The 16,577-nt window shown below is 36.6% G+C and overlaps 1 protein-coding gene, 1 long non-coding RNA gene and 1 pseudogene across 3 annotated transcripts; 1 reads left to right on the plus strand and 2 right to left on the minus strand.

The window, feature by feature from the left end:
* Positions 1-2,389: 2,389 nt before the first annotated feature.
* On the minus strand, positions 2,390-3,058 carry LOC113722423 (uncharacterized). Its single transcript, XR_003456716.2, has 2 exons — positions 2,919-3,058; positions 2,390-2,439 (listed from the first exon to the last, which is right to left on the minus strand). It is a non-coding gene; the product is annotated as an uncharacterized lncRNA (long non-coding RNA).
* Positions 3,059-4,072: 1,014 nt separating this feature from the next.
* Positions 4,073-7,009, plus strand: LOC140013608 (WAT1-related protein At1g43650-like; annotated as a pseudogene).
* A 772-nt stretch (positions 7,010-7,781) lies between these two features.
* On the minus strand, positions 7,782-15,049 carry LOC113722449 (probable aquaporin NIP5-1). 2 transcript variants are annotated; one of them, XM_072063965.1, is made up of 4 exons: positions 14,167-15,049; positions 9,661-10,080; positions 9,484-9,545; positions 7,782-8,428 (listed from the first exon to the last, which is right to left on the minus strand). In XM_072063965.1, the coding sequence occupies exons 1-4, from the start codon at positions 14,380-14,382 to the stop codon at positions 8,173-8,175; spliced, it is 954 nt and encodes a 317-aa protein (XP_071920066.1). In that variant the 5' UTR covers positions 14,383-15,049; the 3' UTR covers positions 7,782-8,172. The 2 variants fall into 2 exon arrangements, with proteins under 2 accessions (XP_071920066.1, XP_071920067.1); XM_072063966.1 differs by having other exon boundaries at positions 7,782-8,368; positions 14,167-15,046.
* Positions 15,050-16,577: the final 1,528 nt, after the last annotated feature.

Genomic DNA, 16,577 nt, shown 5'->3' on the forward strand with positions numbered 1-16,577 from the left:
GTGCACGAGCCTTTTTACTTGATCATGAACAATCCTCCCTGGAATTTTATAGGGCCCATGCTTGCATATGAACCTCCGCATCTAGTTACGAACACATGAAGTTGTATATGATCTTGGGAAAATCTCAAATTCAACTACTTCACCATCCAACATAGTTACAACAAATTTAACTATGCACACCGGGTGATACAAAATTCAACTTTATTGATTTTCGTAGGAAAGGCTCAGATTTTGCTACAACACTTGGTGTTATAGTCTTACGGATTTGATGGCTACTTTGGTTGTTTTGCATGCTCCTTTCATACTATAAGAGCATCAAGGGACGGCACGCACAATAGGCTTGTCAGGAGCGAATTTCCTAACCACATACATATCCCGTACTTGTCGTCTATAGCTGCGTCTAGCCACTGCATATGCATATGTATCTTGAACACATGACCTACTTTTAGCGAATCCAAGTGCTGCAAGATCATCTTAGCTTTCTATATCATGCCATGGAAAACAGCTGATGATCGTTGGGAGCATCGATGCGATCTAGGAATGTCGATGCAATCTAAGGTAGCATTCATGTGATCAAAGCTATTGTGATGTGTATCAGCGGTAATACCAATTGACGCGGTAGTGGAAGCAATTTAAAAGGAACAGCTTCAATGTTTCATAAACTAATTTCATAAGAAAGAACCAAGGATTGATACTCGATCAAACCTCCAAAATAACAAGATTGAAATCAAAATCTAAGCAAGATTAAACAAGAATCTAAATTTTAGACTACACCCCAAGGACATGGCAAAGCCAACAACTCAAAGAGTTAATTTAATTTATATGCCCAAGAGAATGGTTGATTTACAATAGCCCTAACTAAGTCTATTTATAGGCACACAAGAAAATAAAAAAACTCTTAAAACAACTAAATAGAAAAGGAAACAAAAATAAAGAGGGAAACTGCTACAATGACATCTATCTGCCACTAAAAGGATATGCTTGTAGATCCCAAATGTCCCTCTTAGCATCCAATCTGATTCGCAACCAGATCAGCCATGGTTCAAAAACTCGGCCAAGTCGTCACCGAAACGGAGTTATTCAATATGATATCGGGACAAGATGATTCTGAGATAATAGATCGCCGAAAACTCGGTTGAGACATCTCCAAGACAGATAGAAACGTAGGAGTGGGCACGGGTCAAGTACCCATCCCTAACATGATTTGGCTGACCTGACCCTAATATATCGGATCAGCCATTTTGCAACTCTAATCCGCTCCTAATATCTTTGGGTACCCGAAAAAAAAAGGGCGGATCATAGGGTACCCGTCCCTAAAAAAAACTATTTTTCAATTAAAAAAATTACTTTCCACTTAATATCAATGTGTTTTCCAATAACAAAAACCTGCTTTCCAATTAATATTGGTAGAGATATTATAGTCAAAGTGCATACATCATCATTCTCACACATTTCATCCAATTATCAAATCGATTTTATAAATTTAGTACATATAAGAATTATAATATCTAATAGACAAAATGAAATTTCATGATAATTTTGAGTACATCACCATTCTCACACATTTCATCCTTTTACAACATAACAAACATAAAGATAATAAGTATTTGACAACTTTCCCAACTTCCTTAAGGATATTTTAGTACAAGACTGCATCACAAATGAGTTGACTGTGGAATCAAGTTCGGAAAAGAATTGAATAGAGTTGATAATTTTTGGAGAAAGTATAATCAAAATAAGCTTGAAAAATCTTCCCCAACTCTCTTACATCTTTGGAATAGACCTTATAGCATTAAAGGTGATGAAAAAGAAAAATAAATTTCTTTCACTAAAATAAAAGAGACAAATTTAAGAGACATAATTGCAATAAAATAAATCAAATAAATAAATAAATGAAAGACACAAATGTTTTAAATATCTAGCTAATAGAACATTTGAGCTCCAAACACAAATCTTTGATTGAATTGATCAAAGATTTGTAGGAAAGATCGATGGAGGTAGAATAAAAATGAAAATGATGAAAGGGATAAACAAATTTTATGATCGAGTTTCACAAATTTTGCTTCGTTTTGTTCATTTGGTTTAGGCTTCGTCAAGAATATTCGCTTTCTTTCTTCAAACAAGACGAGGAGAGGCAGATCATATGGAATTAGAATATGAGACTGTGAGCCACTTCAATTACACTTAGGATTAAAAATTAAAAAATTATAAAATGACTCCTAATTTTTTAATATTTATATAATATACCCTGCGATCGGATACCGCAAGTTTTTATTTTCCTGATCCGTATCCGTATCCATTTTTGTGAGTATGCGACCTGCATCTGCCCCGCTAAGAAATATCGAATCGAATCGAATCAGGTTGGTCGGATTTAGGATCGGGTTGATAATGTGCTCCAACAAAGACAAATTCCTATTGCTCCACTGACGAAGAGTTCCACTAGCCAAATACAAGTATTAAGTTACGCGAAGTGTTTCAGCCAGAAATCCACTTGTATAGTTGTATATACAGAACAAGTGGACGGAATTAAAAGTTCAGACACACAATCATAAATAAAACCCAAAATCTCCATCGAACTCTATACGTGGATACTCAATTGTTATTATGGTCAGGAAGGATATTGAGCATATCATGGTCCCAAAAACTAAGACAAATTTCTAACTTTGTGATGGATTTCAAAAAAATTCTGCAAAAGGGATGAATTTGGAATGGAATTCCGATCAGGTCTTTGCATTCAGAAAATGCGAGGTCATGAATGCGAGCTCACGTGTTAAGAAAAAAGGACTACCCACACATTATTCACTTTGGCTAATATATTAACCCAAAAGCTCTGTCCCCTTCTGATTTTATCCTTATCTTGGAGTATTCGAAGACTATATGTCTGTTTCTTTTGCTGTAAAACCATGATGAAAACTTACCTCTTTCGCCAAATGATGCCGGTAGCTTTCGGGCTCTGTTTTGCAGGTTTCGCTCAACACTCTCAGCTCCGTTTTCCAGCTTTCCGCCGACTTAGCTGTCTGACGACAGCTTTCGTGGCTGTAAGATGAAACAAAATTGCAGTCCTTCCCTCCAATTTGTATCTCCTCTTGATGGATGCTGCTGCTCCATAGATTAGAATGACGGCTTTGGGATGGAATTTGGGTTCAATTTGCAGTCCCCAATTCTGCTGGTTTCTTAAGGGTTTCTGAATAAATCGGCTCTGTTTCTTAACCACGCTCCGTTTTTTCTCTTTGACTGAAAGACTAAAGCACCTCAAATGCGAGGTACACTTAAAAAAAAGTCAAAAATGCAGTTTTGGTACCTAAACTTTAACGCAGGAGCGATTCTAGTCCCTAAATTTTGGACGAAAATAAATTTGGTACCCGAACTTTTAAATTTTGAGCACATTAAGTACCCTTGACGATTTTTTTCCAAATTATTATCGAAAAAGCCATATGATAGTCACGTGTCCGGCCACAATTATATGAAAAAAAGGCCCAAGAAATGTCAAATGCCATTCTAATACTAAGTATTAAATTTAAAGATTAATAGCGTAATAAAGAAAAAATTCAAGGACTAAATAACATCACATGAGTCAACAAAACCCAAGAACCAATACAAATGAGCTCCAATTCCAGTACATTAATCTAAGAATCAAGTCACAAAATTTGTGCGTCAAGTCACAAAATTTTGTGACTTGATTCTTAGATTAATGTACTAGAATTGGAGCTCATTTGTATTGGTTCTTGGATTTTGTTGACTCATGTGATGTTATTTAGTCCTTGGATTTTTTTATTACGCTATTAGTCCTTAAATTTAATACTTAGTATTATAATGGCATTTGACATTTTGTTGGCCTTTTTTTTATACAATTGTGGCCAAACACATGACTATCATATGGCCTTTTTTGGTAATAATTTGGAAAAAAATCGTCAAGGGTACTTAATGTGTTCAAAATTTGAAAATTCGGGTACCAAATTTGTTTTCGTCCAAAATTTGGGGACTAAAATTCGCTCGTGCGTCAAAGTTTAGGTACCAAAACTGCATTTTTGGCCTTTTTTAATTCCATTTTGGCCGGACACGTGACAGTCAAATGGCTTTTTCCGGTAACAATTTGGGAAAAAATCGTCAAGGGTACTTAATGTGCTCAAAATTTGAAAGTTCAGGTACCAAATTTGTTTTCGTCCAAAATTTGGGGACTAAAACTGCTTGTGCGCCAAAGTTTAGGTACCAAAACTGCATTTTTCTCTTAAAAAAAAAAAGTTTCAAGCTCGCATTTGTCTAATGCTTAATCAACCTGATTTTAGAAACAACTCCACAAATAGCCTCTATGTAGAAACACTTTTTTTTCCATAATTTAGGAACTTATTTCAAAAACCAGTGCCTCTTATGTGGCCATGGTAGTTGTTCAGCATGCTTATGGTGGATCAAATATGTTGATGAAAATCGCCCTGGACAAGGGGCTTAACCAACATGCTTTTTGTGTGTGACGCATGTAATTGCGATGCTTGTTTTGGGACCTTTTGCTTATATGCTAGAATGGTAAGGCAGGTGATAAATATGTGTATTTGTAATTATGTTGGTGTATTTGGTAAGATGACCGACAGAGCCCGACATTAACTGTAGCTGCCGCTGGAAGACAGGAAAAAGCGACCAAGACCATCCCTCTCTTTTGTGGCGGTGATGAAGATGTTCATGCTCTCTTCAATCGGAACAACCATCCATCTTGACATTTACTATGTGAGTTTGGGGTACCTTCACCAACTGTTGCCAGTACTTTGAGTAATGTCATCTCCGGTTTGACGTTCGTCATCTCTGTGTTTATGAGATACCGTAACATTACATTACATTACTACTAGCTAGTAATAGTGTTGATAAATCACTACCAGCCAGAGCCAGTATGTACGTGCGTACTGCTATGTAATCGTATGATGTTGTTCAGTCAAGTGATGGAACAAACATATGCAAATTAATGATCCTACTCCGTCTAGTTGCCATTCTGCAGAATTGAGAGAGTGAACTTTTCAACTGCTAGTAGGAAAGCAAAGGTGTTGGGTACAATAGCTTGTGTCGCTGGAACCCTTATCTTCACCCTTTGGAAAGGAAGGCCCTTATTCCGGGGCTTTTTACGGCGTCCTCTGATTGAAATCTACGGTCCTTCAAAGACGGTCATGGTACGGAGGATTGGATAAAAGGTTCTCTTCTCATCGTAATCACTATGTCACGTGGAGTGCTTGGCTCATTCTCGAGATGATTAATTTTTCAACAATTAGAAACTGCACGAAACGCAAGACTAACTACAAGTATGGTCGACTTCTCTCCCAAATCCCAATTCCCATTACTACAACTTAATTGCTATAGGAAGTAGCATATCAGATCTATCCAGCTCGACTCACCCTCCATGTCTTGATTTGCTTTTGCGCATCATTACAATCTTCTTTTCTCGCACTCTTTTGGGGAAGAAATCCAAGAACGTGCAAGCTGCATTGGAACGCCCAACTCGTGGCAATATTGTATTGTGTGAGTGCTCAATTTCCTCTGCTACTGCTCATGAGCAATTGCATTCGATTCTGCAATCAAGCCTATCATCAATCATTTGCTTGCCTTTTTATTTCTTTCTTTCTTTTTTGCATGCATAAATTTCCGGACGTTAGTTTTTTTTTTCGGGTGCATTCTAACTTCTCACTCAACGAGTATTGTTTATTGTGCTACTTGGGGGGTTGTGATATCAGCCCTAGCATACTATCTACAGACATGGTGAATCAGTAACATGGGACCAGTTTTTGCAGCAATGTTCAGCCCCCTTCTTCTTCTTGTAGTGGGAATATTTTCGGCAATTGTTTTCACAGAGCAATTTCACTTGGGAAGGTATGTGAAACTAGCTGAACCAAAACTTTTGCGACAGTCTGAACTACTCTGATGCATATCTTGCGCTTTCGAACATACAACATTTCGATTAGCCGAGCAGAAGTGTGCATGGCTTGTATAACAAATCATCAAGCTCTCAATTGTCAAGTAATTATACCTTTAATTATAGTATGTGCTTCACGGGAGGTGGCACTATAATTTCATCTGCTTTACTATGATTATCTATCAAATAAAAAGTTATTTTCTGTGTCAATCCTTAAATATCCTGCACTAAGTTATGGTTTCTCCTGCCTAGCTAGCTTGATTGGTGCACCTATAATCATGGTTCAAAGTTGTGGTCGCTATTCAGACCATTCCATATCGGTCTCAGCATTCAATCACGGTTTCGGCTAAACTTAAATTTTGAAATATTTAATATTCTATAACTTGCCTCAGCATACCTTTTTTTTTTTTTTTCTTTTTTCTGTTAGTTTTTGGTTGGATTCGAGTTGACTCAGAGCAAATCAACCGTTTCTATTCTTCCGAACATACAACATTTTGATTAGCCGAGCAGAAGTGTGCATGGCTTGCAAAACAAATCATCAAGCTCTCAATTGTCAAGTAATTATACCTCTTATTATAGTATGTGCTTCATGGGAGGTGGCACTATAATTTCATATGCTTTACTATGATTATCTATCAAATAAAAAGTTATTTTCTGTGTCAATCCTTAAATCTCCTGCACTAATTTTATGGTTTCTCCTGCCTAGCTAGCTTGATTGGTGCAGTTATAATCATGGTTCAAAGTTGTGGTCGCTACTCAGATCGTTTCATATCGGTTTCGGTATTCAATCATGGTTTCGGCTAGATGTAAATTTTGAAACATTTAATATTCTATAACTTGTCTCGGCATACCTTTTTTTTTTTCCTTTTTTTTTTGTTAGTTTTTGGTTGGATTCGAGTTGACTCAAAACTACTCGGCCGTTTCTATTCGTGTCGGAGACATCTCGACCGAGATCTTGGCGATCCATATATCTCGAAGTCATCTCATCTTGGTATCAAAAATGGAGAGCTTTGTTCCGATGATAACTCGGCCGAGTCTTTGGACCATGCTTATAATCCTTATTGGCTTATGCTGGGTACTTCGGTGAAAAAGGAAAGACAGTTTTCTAGATTCTATTGAAGTGGAAGTGGAAGTGGAAGAACCATACAAAAGCAGAAAGGGCTGTAATGATGACAAGGTGGCCAGACGAGGGGCAGGAGCGATCATAAGAAGGATCACTTCTGAGCTATTCACGATCAAGATTTGGTCCAAAAAAATTTTACGCTCCAGATCACTTTTTATATCTTTTTTTTTAATGTGTGTGGGGTCCATAAAAATTTGTTCTAAAGTTACACATTGTACAAACAAAATTACGCAGAATATAAACAAAGTTACGCGATGCGCAAAATGCACAAAACTGCTAGGAACGGCCCGTGGTCCCAAGGTGACCGCAGATACATCAGCTGATCCGTAGAAGCAAACAGCATATCTACATTAGCCTTGCTGGATTTCCAGTCCATCAGTAATACTACCCGGATTCGTGTTTATCTGATGATGTCTTACACCAGCAAACTTGGAGGCCGGGGGTAGACAATGTCTTACAGCACAAAGGGATACCTCATTCTTAATATCCTTACAAGAGCCTCATGAGTTTTACCTTTTTTTTTTAATTGGGTATTTTTCTCTCACAAATCAATTTCTTATTAATTTTTACTCCTTCTATATTCACTGGGGAAAGGGATAGAGTCAAAGGGATCATTGGAAAATCTAGAGTGGATTTAATTACCTTTAGGCCAGAAGGGTTTGGAATTAACCAACAACAAGTGAGGGGATTCGATGCAACCGAACAAGGAACTTCTGGAATTATCTTAAATAGTGCTCTACTGCGGCTAGTGGGGATAAGAATAAGATATGCACAAAACGCAACAGTTTTATTCATCATCTCACAAACAAAATAAAAAAAAGAGCAAGATTATTGTTTCGTTGAAGTGACGGCAAGCTTAAAAGCAGAGGCATTAGCTCGCGTCTCTAATTCAACCACCACATCGATCACATATAGGACAAACCAGCAAAGCATAACAGTACAGAGATTTTAAGTCTACAATTTTACACACCACAACAGACCAAGGGGCGCAAGAGTCGTCGAAGTCCACAGCTTCCTTATCCTACGCCTTTATTCTTACGTAAAAGCAGTTGACTTTTAATGTCATCAACAGGAATACTTTATATGATGATAATAATTCAACAAGGTAGAAATTAGGAGGCCTAGCTGGCTAGGCCGGTCGGTTCTTTCCAGAAACGTTTTAGCGACGGAAACTCCGGACCGGCCTTGGAGTCTCAGTCTCGTCTCCTTGGAGCTTGACAAATGTATAGACAGCTGCTCCGGCCAGGGCCCCGAGCGTGGGAGCCAGCAAGTATACCCAGATTGACTTGTAATTTCCAGCAGCAATGGCTGGCCCCAGGGTTCGGACAGGATTCATTGAACCACCGCTGGATGGCCTGCCAAAGGTAATGGCAATGTTGTTGGTGTTTGTCATTCTGTTATTGCTTGCACTCGACCTGAAGACCCATGCTAGTAATATACTAATTTTTAACTAAAAACCTCATCTGCTCTTAAATATGCAAACACAAGGGGATCATGAAGGTTATCTGTTCTTATAAAGATGCTCCTGTTTCCAATCGTGCCATAGCCTCTCATTATCTCAAGCATTCAAATTGCTCCTGTTTCTTACTCGATCTATATTCTCAAGTGAACGTCACAATATTGCAGCTAGCCCTTTTTAAATAGAGATGATAAATTAGTTTGCCCCTATAAAGGAGACTGGCTCGGATAACTTACGTGGATTTGCACTTTACATGGAGACCAAAAGCATTTTTTCTAGCGCATTTGGGTGAAACTTCGAACATAGTTTCTCAAATGAGATTTAACCGAAAAAATCCTCATTTTTTAAAGATTTTGGAAAAAAATCTTGTTGACCAAAACAGCGAAACCTATAAGAAGTTCAAAAAGTAGACATTTCGCTTGATGCAACTTTCTACTTTGTGTTCAGAATAACATAAGCGCTTATGCATGCTAAAACATTTTCATTCTCTTGTAGCGCACGTGCGAGTCAATCAACAAATTAAAGATGTCCTCCTAATAGAATTTTCTCGCAGCAAAAAATCAACCAAATGTACGGCACACTTGGCGGAATGATTTTTCTTTGTTCCTAATAATTTTGTCATAGGTTGGATGATAGATAGTAAGGAGGAGGCAGGAAGGGGGAATTTTGGGATTAGAGTTTGAGAAGATCGATCATATATATTGGCACGTACGTTTCAATTTTGTGAGAGACGTCAAAAAGCAAGATTTTAGAAATGGAGGAGGAAAACAGCAAGAAAATCAAACTGGTGGGGTGTGATAATTAATGTTTCTTCTCAGGACCCTAATCATGTACAATTAGCCAGCAATAATTTAGGAAATTGCGGTGATATATTCATATGACGCGGAGCCATGCATGCATGCATGCTTTACTCAATTTGAAAGAAGCACGAATAAATGATGTGTATGCACATATTAGCACTCGTCAGACGTCAGTCATCATATATGCTGCATATTATTGATTGAAACTCACCCGGCGACGAGAATGTTGAGCATGACTGTAGCTCCGACTGCTATACCTGCCAATTCTCCAACCTATAAAATGCAGTGGCACACGTACGTGAATTAATTGAAATGAAATGATGAAGTCTAGGTGGGAAGGGCAGTAATTAATTATATTAATTATATTGTGATGGTGCTTGGTGCTTACTGCTCGAGTGTCGGTGGCAACCGCAGTAACAACAAATAGGAGAACGAATGTGATGACGAACTCGAGGGCGAAGGCTTGGCCGTTGCCTACAGAGGGAACCGTGACGCCTCCGGACATAAAGGGGTGGAAAACACCTTTGAGAGCAAAAGAAGCACAGATGGATCCCGAAACTTGAGCTGCGATGTAAGCCGGCACCTGAACCCAAGGGAAGTGGCGGAGCGCCGCAAATGCGATGGTGAGGGAGGGATTGAGATGAGCTCCCGATATATGCCCTGTTGCCAATATCACTATCATCACTGCTAGCCCCGCACACGCTGCGTTTCCTATCAGCGTTTCTGCTCCGTTGTACTTTTGGTTTACAATGGGTCCAGCTGCGGCACCAAATATCAGGATGAATGTGCCCACGAATTCTGCTCCCAGCTATATTCAGTATAATTCAAATTTCATTCATTATTAAAACCCCCCCAAAAAAAAAAAACAAAAACAAAAGGTGCCAATTCTTGATGACTTCACTTCTTTAATCTTTTACATCATTCATATATATATATATATATATTTCTGTCTTAGTAGATTAACAAGTTCATCACGATTTGTTCCCTCCATTTTCTTCCTCGATGTTTTACTGCTGTTGCAGAATTACTATTCCATGAACTTTTAAGTACGATATTTATGGTGAATTTATCAGGGAATAACCATTGTCGGATAAGAGAAGAGTATCCAAAACCTTTTGGGTATTCCGAAGCGAAGCGGAGATGGTACAAGAAAGGGGTTTTGAATGTTGGGTCTCCAAATTAGTCTCTATTTCCTCTCTCCCTTCTTTATACAGCTGCCACGTGTCTCTAATTTTTTGATAATCCAAAGTCAAACAAATCGATAATAATTCGTTAACAAGTTTACTCAAAACCAATTAAAACAGATAACTCAAAACTTTTAGGCCTTTGGATAAATCAAGCAATTTCAATAAACTCAAAACTATTTTTTTTTCTTTGGATAAATCAAGCGGTGGTTCCCTAATCAGAATTTCTTCAACTCTAGTTTACATAAAGAAGAAGATTGCAAGTTTTGATTTTAAATAAATTTGTCAACGTATTGTTATCGATTTATTTGAGTTTGGGTTATCAAAAAGTTAGAGACACGTGGCAACTGTACAAAGAAGAGATAGAGAGGATAGAGACTAATTTGATGACAGAAGATTCGAAACCCAAGAAAGGTGGAAAGTGGGCAATGGACAAGGCCTCAAAAGTTCCATTTAAGACAAATTTGTCTAAAGAGTATAATTAAGTTAAAAAAGGGTGTAATAAAAATTTAGATGCGATGTGACTTAATTAGATTAAGATGTAACAAAAGTTAAAATAGCTACTTTACTCTAAACTTTTTGCATTTTCTTACGAAAGTAAGAATTCGGCAATCAAACCTAAATCCCCGAGAAATCCTTCAAAAGCCGGCAACTTTTGAAGGCTCCCAAGGAGACTTAACTACCCAAACCCCAACCCCCCCAAGACCGCTGTGGGATGGAAACCCCAACAGGGGTCAAGCCTCTCAGCTTTTTTTACCTCCAAGGGCTGCTGCTGCTAAGAAGTAACTACCCCCCCCCCCACAAACCCCAGCTAGGCCCCCTGCGGAATGTTTCTTCTTGCATTTTCTTACGAAAGTAAGAATTCGGCAATCAAATCTAAACTCCTGAGAAATCCTTCAAAAGCCGACAACTTTTGAAGGCTCCCAAGGAGACTTAACTACCCAAACCCCAACCCCCAAGACCGACGTGGGATGGAAACCCCAACAGGGGTCAACTTTACTCTAAACTTGAGTAAAATAAAACTTGCGAGGCCTCGGAGGATCCAGAGGGGCCTAGAGCTACAATGATAGGAGAATTGTGAGATTTACCCCTTTCCTCGTGATAATTAAGGCCGAGTTTTTCTTGAAGTCAAGGGGGAGGAAAAATAAAATTCCAAACGCAATTAACATAATGGAGGCTATTTAATCAGTGTTCTTACGTACCGTCACTGTTTTCAATTTTTCGTGTGAGCAAGAGCAGAGGTGGTAAAGGGCCAATTTTTAGATACCATTAGTCCACTAAAAGAAAGCTTCTTTTGCAACGACTTATTTTATTTTATGGCAGGATACAAATATTAGGAGTGAGCTAAGGTCCGTACGATAGCATGTGGGCGGCATACATTACTAGATCGGATCTTCTGTTCTAGTTATTGTGCCATTTTTTATCTTATTTTTTATTATATTGTCGTTCCTTTTTCATAGATATCTTATTTTAATTTTTTATTTTTTTAATATTCAATAACTATTAATTGAATAAAAAATAAATACAATAGTTTCAAAAAAATAATATATAATAGAAAATTAAAAAATACAGCAGAAAATTCATTAAAAAAATCTCATTTTTATGCATTTTGATTTTTTTGAATTTATTAAATTTTATGCATTACTCAATTATTAGTTATTGGAATCTCAAGAAAATAAAAAAAAATTAAAGTATGATGTTTATGAAGAAGAAATGACAATATAATAAAAAAGTGAAACAGAAAGTAGCACAAAGAAGTAGGACATAGAATCTGTTGCACGCTAAATGCTGCTATTTAATTCCACAATGGGCGTCAGTGCTGGCTATGGATTTGAGCAATTTCACCAAAATTGACATATTACACGTTCCCTCCATGTCATTGTTAACATTATATTTTCACGTTATTGATGTTCCAAATTTAACAAATACTTTCTAATCTTATCATTTGAAAAGGTATCATTTTAAAATTTTGGTGCGCATTTCAAAATGAAATATTTTAAATTCAAAAGATACATGCATAAATTTACCAATGTCACATCATTTAACATAATAATTACTACGCTATCATAAAAATTTGAATTATCAAAAAAACAACTTTAATATTGAGACCGAGGGAGTACATCCAACGATTAGAATGGACTTCTCTGGGGAACCTGTTGAGTCATGCAGGAGGTCAAAATATCTGTTGACGCGTCATCAATCCGTGGGAAGCATGTGCAATGACATTAATTAAATGGTGTAAGTTTTGTCTCCATACGTACCATCTATGTTGGTACGGGTGTCAATTGGATTTTTGAATCTTAGGTCTCGTTTGGCAAGCGGGTTTTTTGAGTGTTTATCTAAAATTTTACTGTTACTTACTGTAAAAATTTTTAAAAAAATTTTTGAAGTGTGTAAATTTTTAAATATTTTGAAATGTATAGTTTATTATTTTTGGGAGTGTTTTTGAAAAATTTTGCTGTAGCAGAGTTTTTAGAGTATATTTTGGGATATTTAAAAGTAGAAAATTTTCTAAAATATATTTTGAGATATTTTTTAAAATTCTAAAAAAATTTAAACTAATTTTTAGATTAACTTTTAGAATACTTTTTAAAAATTTTTATTGTATTTAAAAAACTAATTTTTGAAAAGCACTCCCATCCAAACAGAAGTTTTAAAAAAGTTGTAGCAAACAAACTTGAAAAAAAAACTCAAGTGCCAAATAGGGCCTTAGTTTCAGTAAACCTAAACTTGGTTCACAAATTACATGAATTTTTGGATTTCGGTTTTCAAGTTTCGGACTCATATTAAAGGTTCAAAACTTAATCCACACTATTATATGAGTTTTAGGCTGAAATTGAACTTGACCAAATTCATAATTAAATACATAATTATATATGTTATATATTTTATAATTATGAATTAATACAAATTTATAAATAAATTATTAATATTTTATGTCATAATATGTATAATCATAAATTATACATTACTATATATATTTTACATCACATATATACTTATACTCATATATGGATCGGACTTTAATTAGATTTAAACTTAGTCTTGGCTCACATTTACTTTAAATATAATATTTAGAACCAAAATTCTGCCCTGCCCAATTAAAGTTTAAAACTAAATGAGCCCTTTTTGGGCCCAGCCCATTGAAAGTCCTATATGTTGGGGTCGTTAGCATAATGCCTAAAAAATTAAACTGAGTACTATAAGACTGTTACAAATTTATGAATCATGTATAAATGGCGGTCATGAAATGACCAAGGTCAAGGCAGTGGGAAATAGAGATTTTAACTGTGAATTTAGTCTTATTATGTGGTAAATTTTTATACCACAAGTTATGAGTTGATAGTAAGTTTAAGATCGGTGACTTGTTAATATTGATCTAATTATTGTGAATTAATTGTGTATATATAGAAAAAGGAAAAGGGAAAATCAACCAGGGACAATGATGAGCCTTCCTCAATGGTTTCTGTATTATGTCGACAAACTAGCATAGTATATGGGATGTCTATAAAAACAAACTCTATGAATCGAGAATATAATAGTGTCCGCTGAACTTTGTACAATGGAATGAGAATACATGTTACAGCGCATGACACCTACAAGGAGAAGCATAGAAAAACAGGCAAAAGTGATGCAAAGGCAGAGAGAGTTAATCGGCGGCAGAAAGATTTGAAAAAATATCAAAAAAAGGGGGCCAAGTTGTAGGGTACCTTGCGGGTAAGGGAGACATCTGGGGCGGGAAAGTCGGTGAGACACGTGTGAGGTGCACCCCATGTTGGCACCTCCACCGGCAAGCACTTGCACCGGGGCATTGACTTCCGATCGCCGGACATTGAATCAACTCGAACCGACGAAAACAATGGCGTTGGAGTCCCCGGCGTTGGAGGCGCCGATGCTCGTGGAGTTCCACCATCCGATTCTGCCATTTTCCGTCTTCAGAACTTGAATCGGCTAGAACAACCTCTTTTTTTTGTCTTTTTTTTTTTTTTATAAAGATTTGGTTCTAGAGAAAGAACTTGAAAGACTGATATTACATGATTTGTGGATTTTTATAAAGGTCTTGCTACACGAGCTTCTGAGCTAGGGCCAGCTCTATAACGCTATGATTACTGGGCAAACAAGGTACGCAAATGAAAAAACATATACGTACTGGAATATATATTTTTGATTTTTTTTTTTTTGGGGAAGAGGAAAAGACGGAGTCGATCAGAATTACATGCTTAGCAGCTTTTTATAAATTTGCGGCTACGGAATATAAAGAATGAAGTGGTCCAGTTTACAAGCTAGAAACTGTATGTATTATGTAATATGGTGGAGTGGAAAAGAGAATTTGCAGAGGAGATCCAGCTTTTGATTACGAAAAGATCAGGGAGAGAATTTTGGTGGCGGAGATAAAAAAAGAACACAAGAAGATGGAAGACTAGAGGAGCAGTTGGTTCGTCTGAGCCTCAAGCTTTAATTTACCACCTCCCGGATCAGGATGCCGCAGACGCAAACATGAAAATGACTAAATGAAAAAAAAAAAAATGGAAAGAACTGCAACTGATTAAGCTGGGGGAGGAACTGAGGAAGGGATTGGTTGGAAACAAGTTGACGGTGGAATCAGCAAACATGCATCTATTTAAAGGTATACATATAAAGTTAAATAAATACTAAAAAGAGAGGGGCCGTCTAGCCTATGAGCCAATGAGCATGAAATTAAAAGTCAACTCTCAACATCTCCCCCCACTCCCCAATTCTTTTTTTTTTTTGTTTTAATAAAAAATTTGGATAAATTTAACTTCTATCACCACAACCAGCCATAAATCGCACAAGCTCTCTTTTTTTTTTTTTTTCTATAATAAAATATTTAAACGGGTACGCTTCCGATCACCAATACAGGCCATAATTGCATACGTCCTCGTACGGAGAGTAAGAACACAAGCCCCGTTTTTTTTTTTTTTTTGTAATAAAAATTTAAATAGACTGGACTCAAATCTCCATTAATTGAGCCAAGCTTATGTTATACGTTACCCGCCCCCAATCATCATCTTGCGTGCATAATTACTTTTTTTTTTTTTTGGAAGGAACGCATAATTACTGCTTCCATTCATGTTTGTTAAAGTCACAGACGCCTAATATTTATATTTGTCTATCATGGCAGCCATCTTGCGTGCATAATTACTTCTTCTTTTTTTTTTTGAAGGAACGCATAATTACTGCTTCCATTCATGTTTGTTAAAGTCACAGACGCCTAATATTTATATTTGTCTATCATGGCAGCCAGCACCACCGACGACGCGGATTCAATTGCTACTAAGTTGAATACATTATTGGTATCCAAACGTCAGGATTCAGGAATCATTCAATTGCCACCAGTTGACGACTTTGTAAACATGGGACTTTGATACAGCAACCAATCCCAGCCCTGTAACGGCCTCCTCACTCTCCCATTTTTCTGCTCCCTCCCTCCCAATAATGCACTTAGACAAAGCATACGGGTTTGTTGACTAAACAGAGAAAGAAACAAAAAAACTTTTCTCATCATATCATTAACATGTAGTACATTGTACACTTCCCCCGTGGAGAACTGTACCAGCATACGCAGTGCCATTGGACGGTGTACAACCAATAGTTTATACGCTGACAGTAATACAACTACACGGATGGACATCTTTTAGTGCGTTGTAATATGTTAATTACAACAATATTATATTGAACGGCAACTAGACGGTTAAAATAGTAGCGTGCATCTTAGTCTTTAGTTTTCCACGTTTTACGTTTGTTTTTCTTATTTCTCACTCTCAAAACGATGTTAATATGGACTCTCAAAACGATGTTAATTCTTCGTTTACCAACATGATTAAGAAGCATTTATTTTGGTTCTAAGATCTACTCTCAAAGACATTTTAGCTTTAAAAACTCATTTGCTATTATGTGATAATAATTTCAGGGCATCGTACCTCATTCTCATCCAAGAACACAAGTAGAATTTAACTAAACAATATGAATTATATATTTTTTGCGGGAAATTCATAAAATGCGCATAACTTTTGTACCGTTTGTAAATCGGAAAAAGTTTATTACAATTTTTTTTTTTTGAAAACGTTAGAATTATTATTAATAAAAAATAAATAAACTA

The sequence above is a fragment of the Coffea arabica genome, chromosome 8c, assembly GCF_036785885.1.
Source record: "Coffea arabica cultivar ET-39 chromosome 8c, Coffea Arabica ET-39 HiFi, whole genome shotgun sequence".
NCBI lineage: Eukaryota > Viridiplantae > Streptophyta > Magnoliopsida > Gentianales > Rubiaceae > Coffea > Coffea arabica.

Coding starts and splice junctions, on each gene's coding strand:
- LOC113722449 (XM_072063965.1), bottom strand. CDS start 14,382: ATGGCAGAATCGGATGGTGGAACTCCACGAGCATCGGCGCCTCCAACG. Junction 9,546..9,660: donor TTGCCACCGACACTCGAGCA/GTAAGCACCAAG, acceptor TGCATTTTATAG/GTTGGAGAATTGGCAGGTAT. Junction 8,429..9,483: donor CTCAACATTCTCGTCGCCGG/GTGAGTTTCAAT, acceptor ATGGGTCTTCAG/GTCGAGTGCAAGCAATAACA.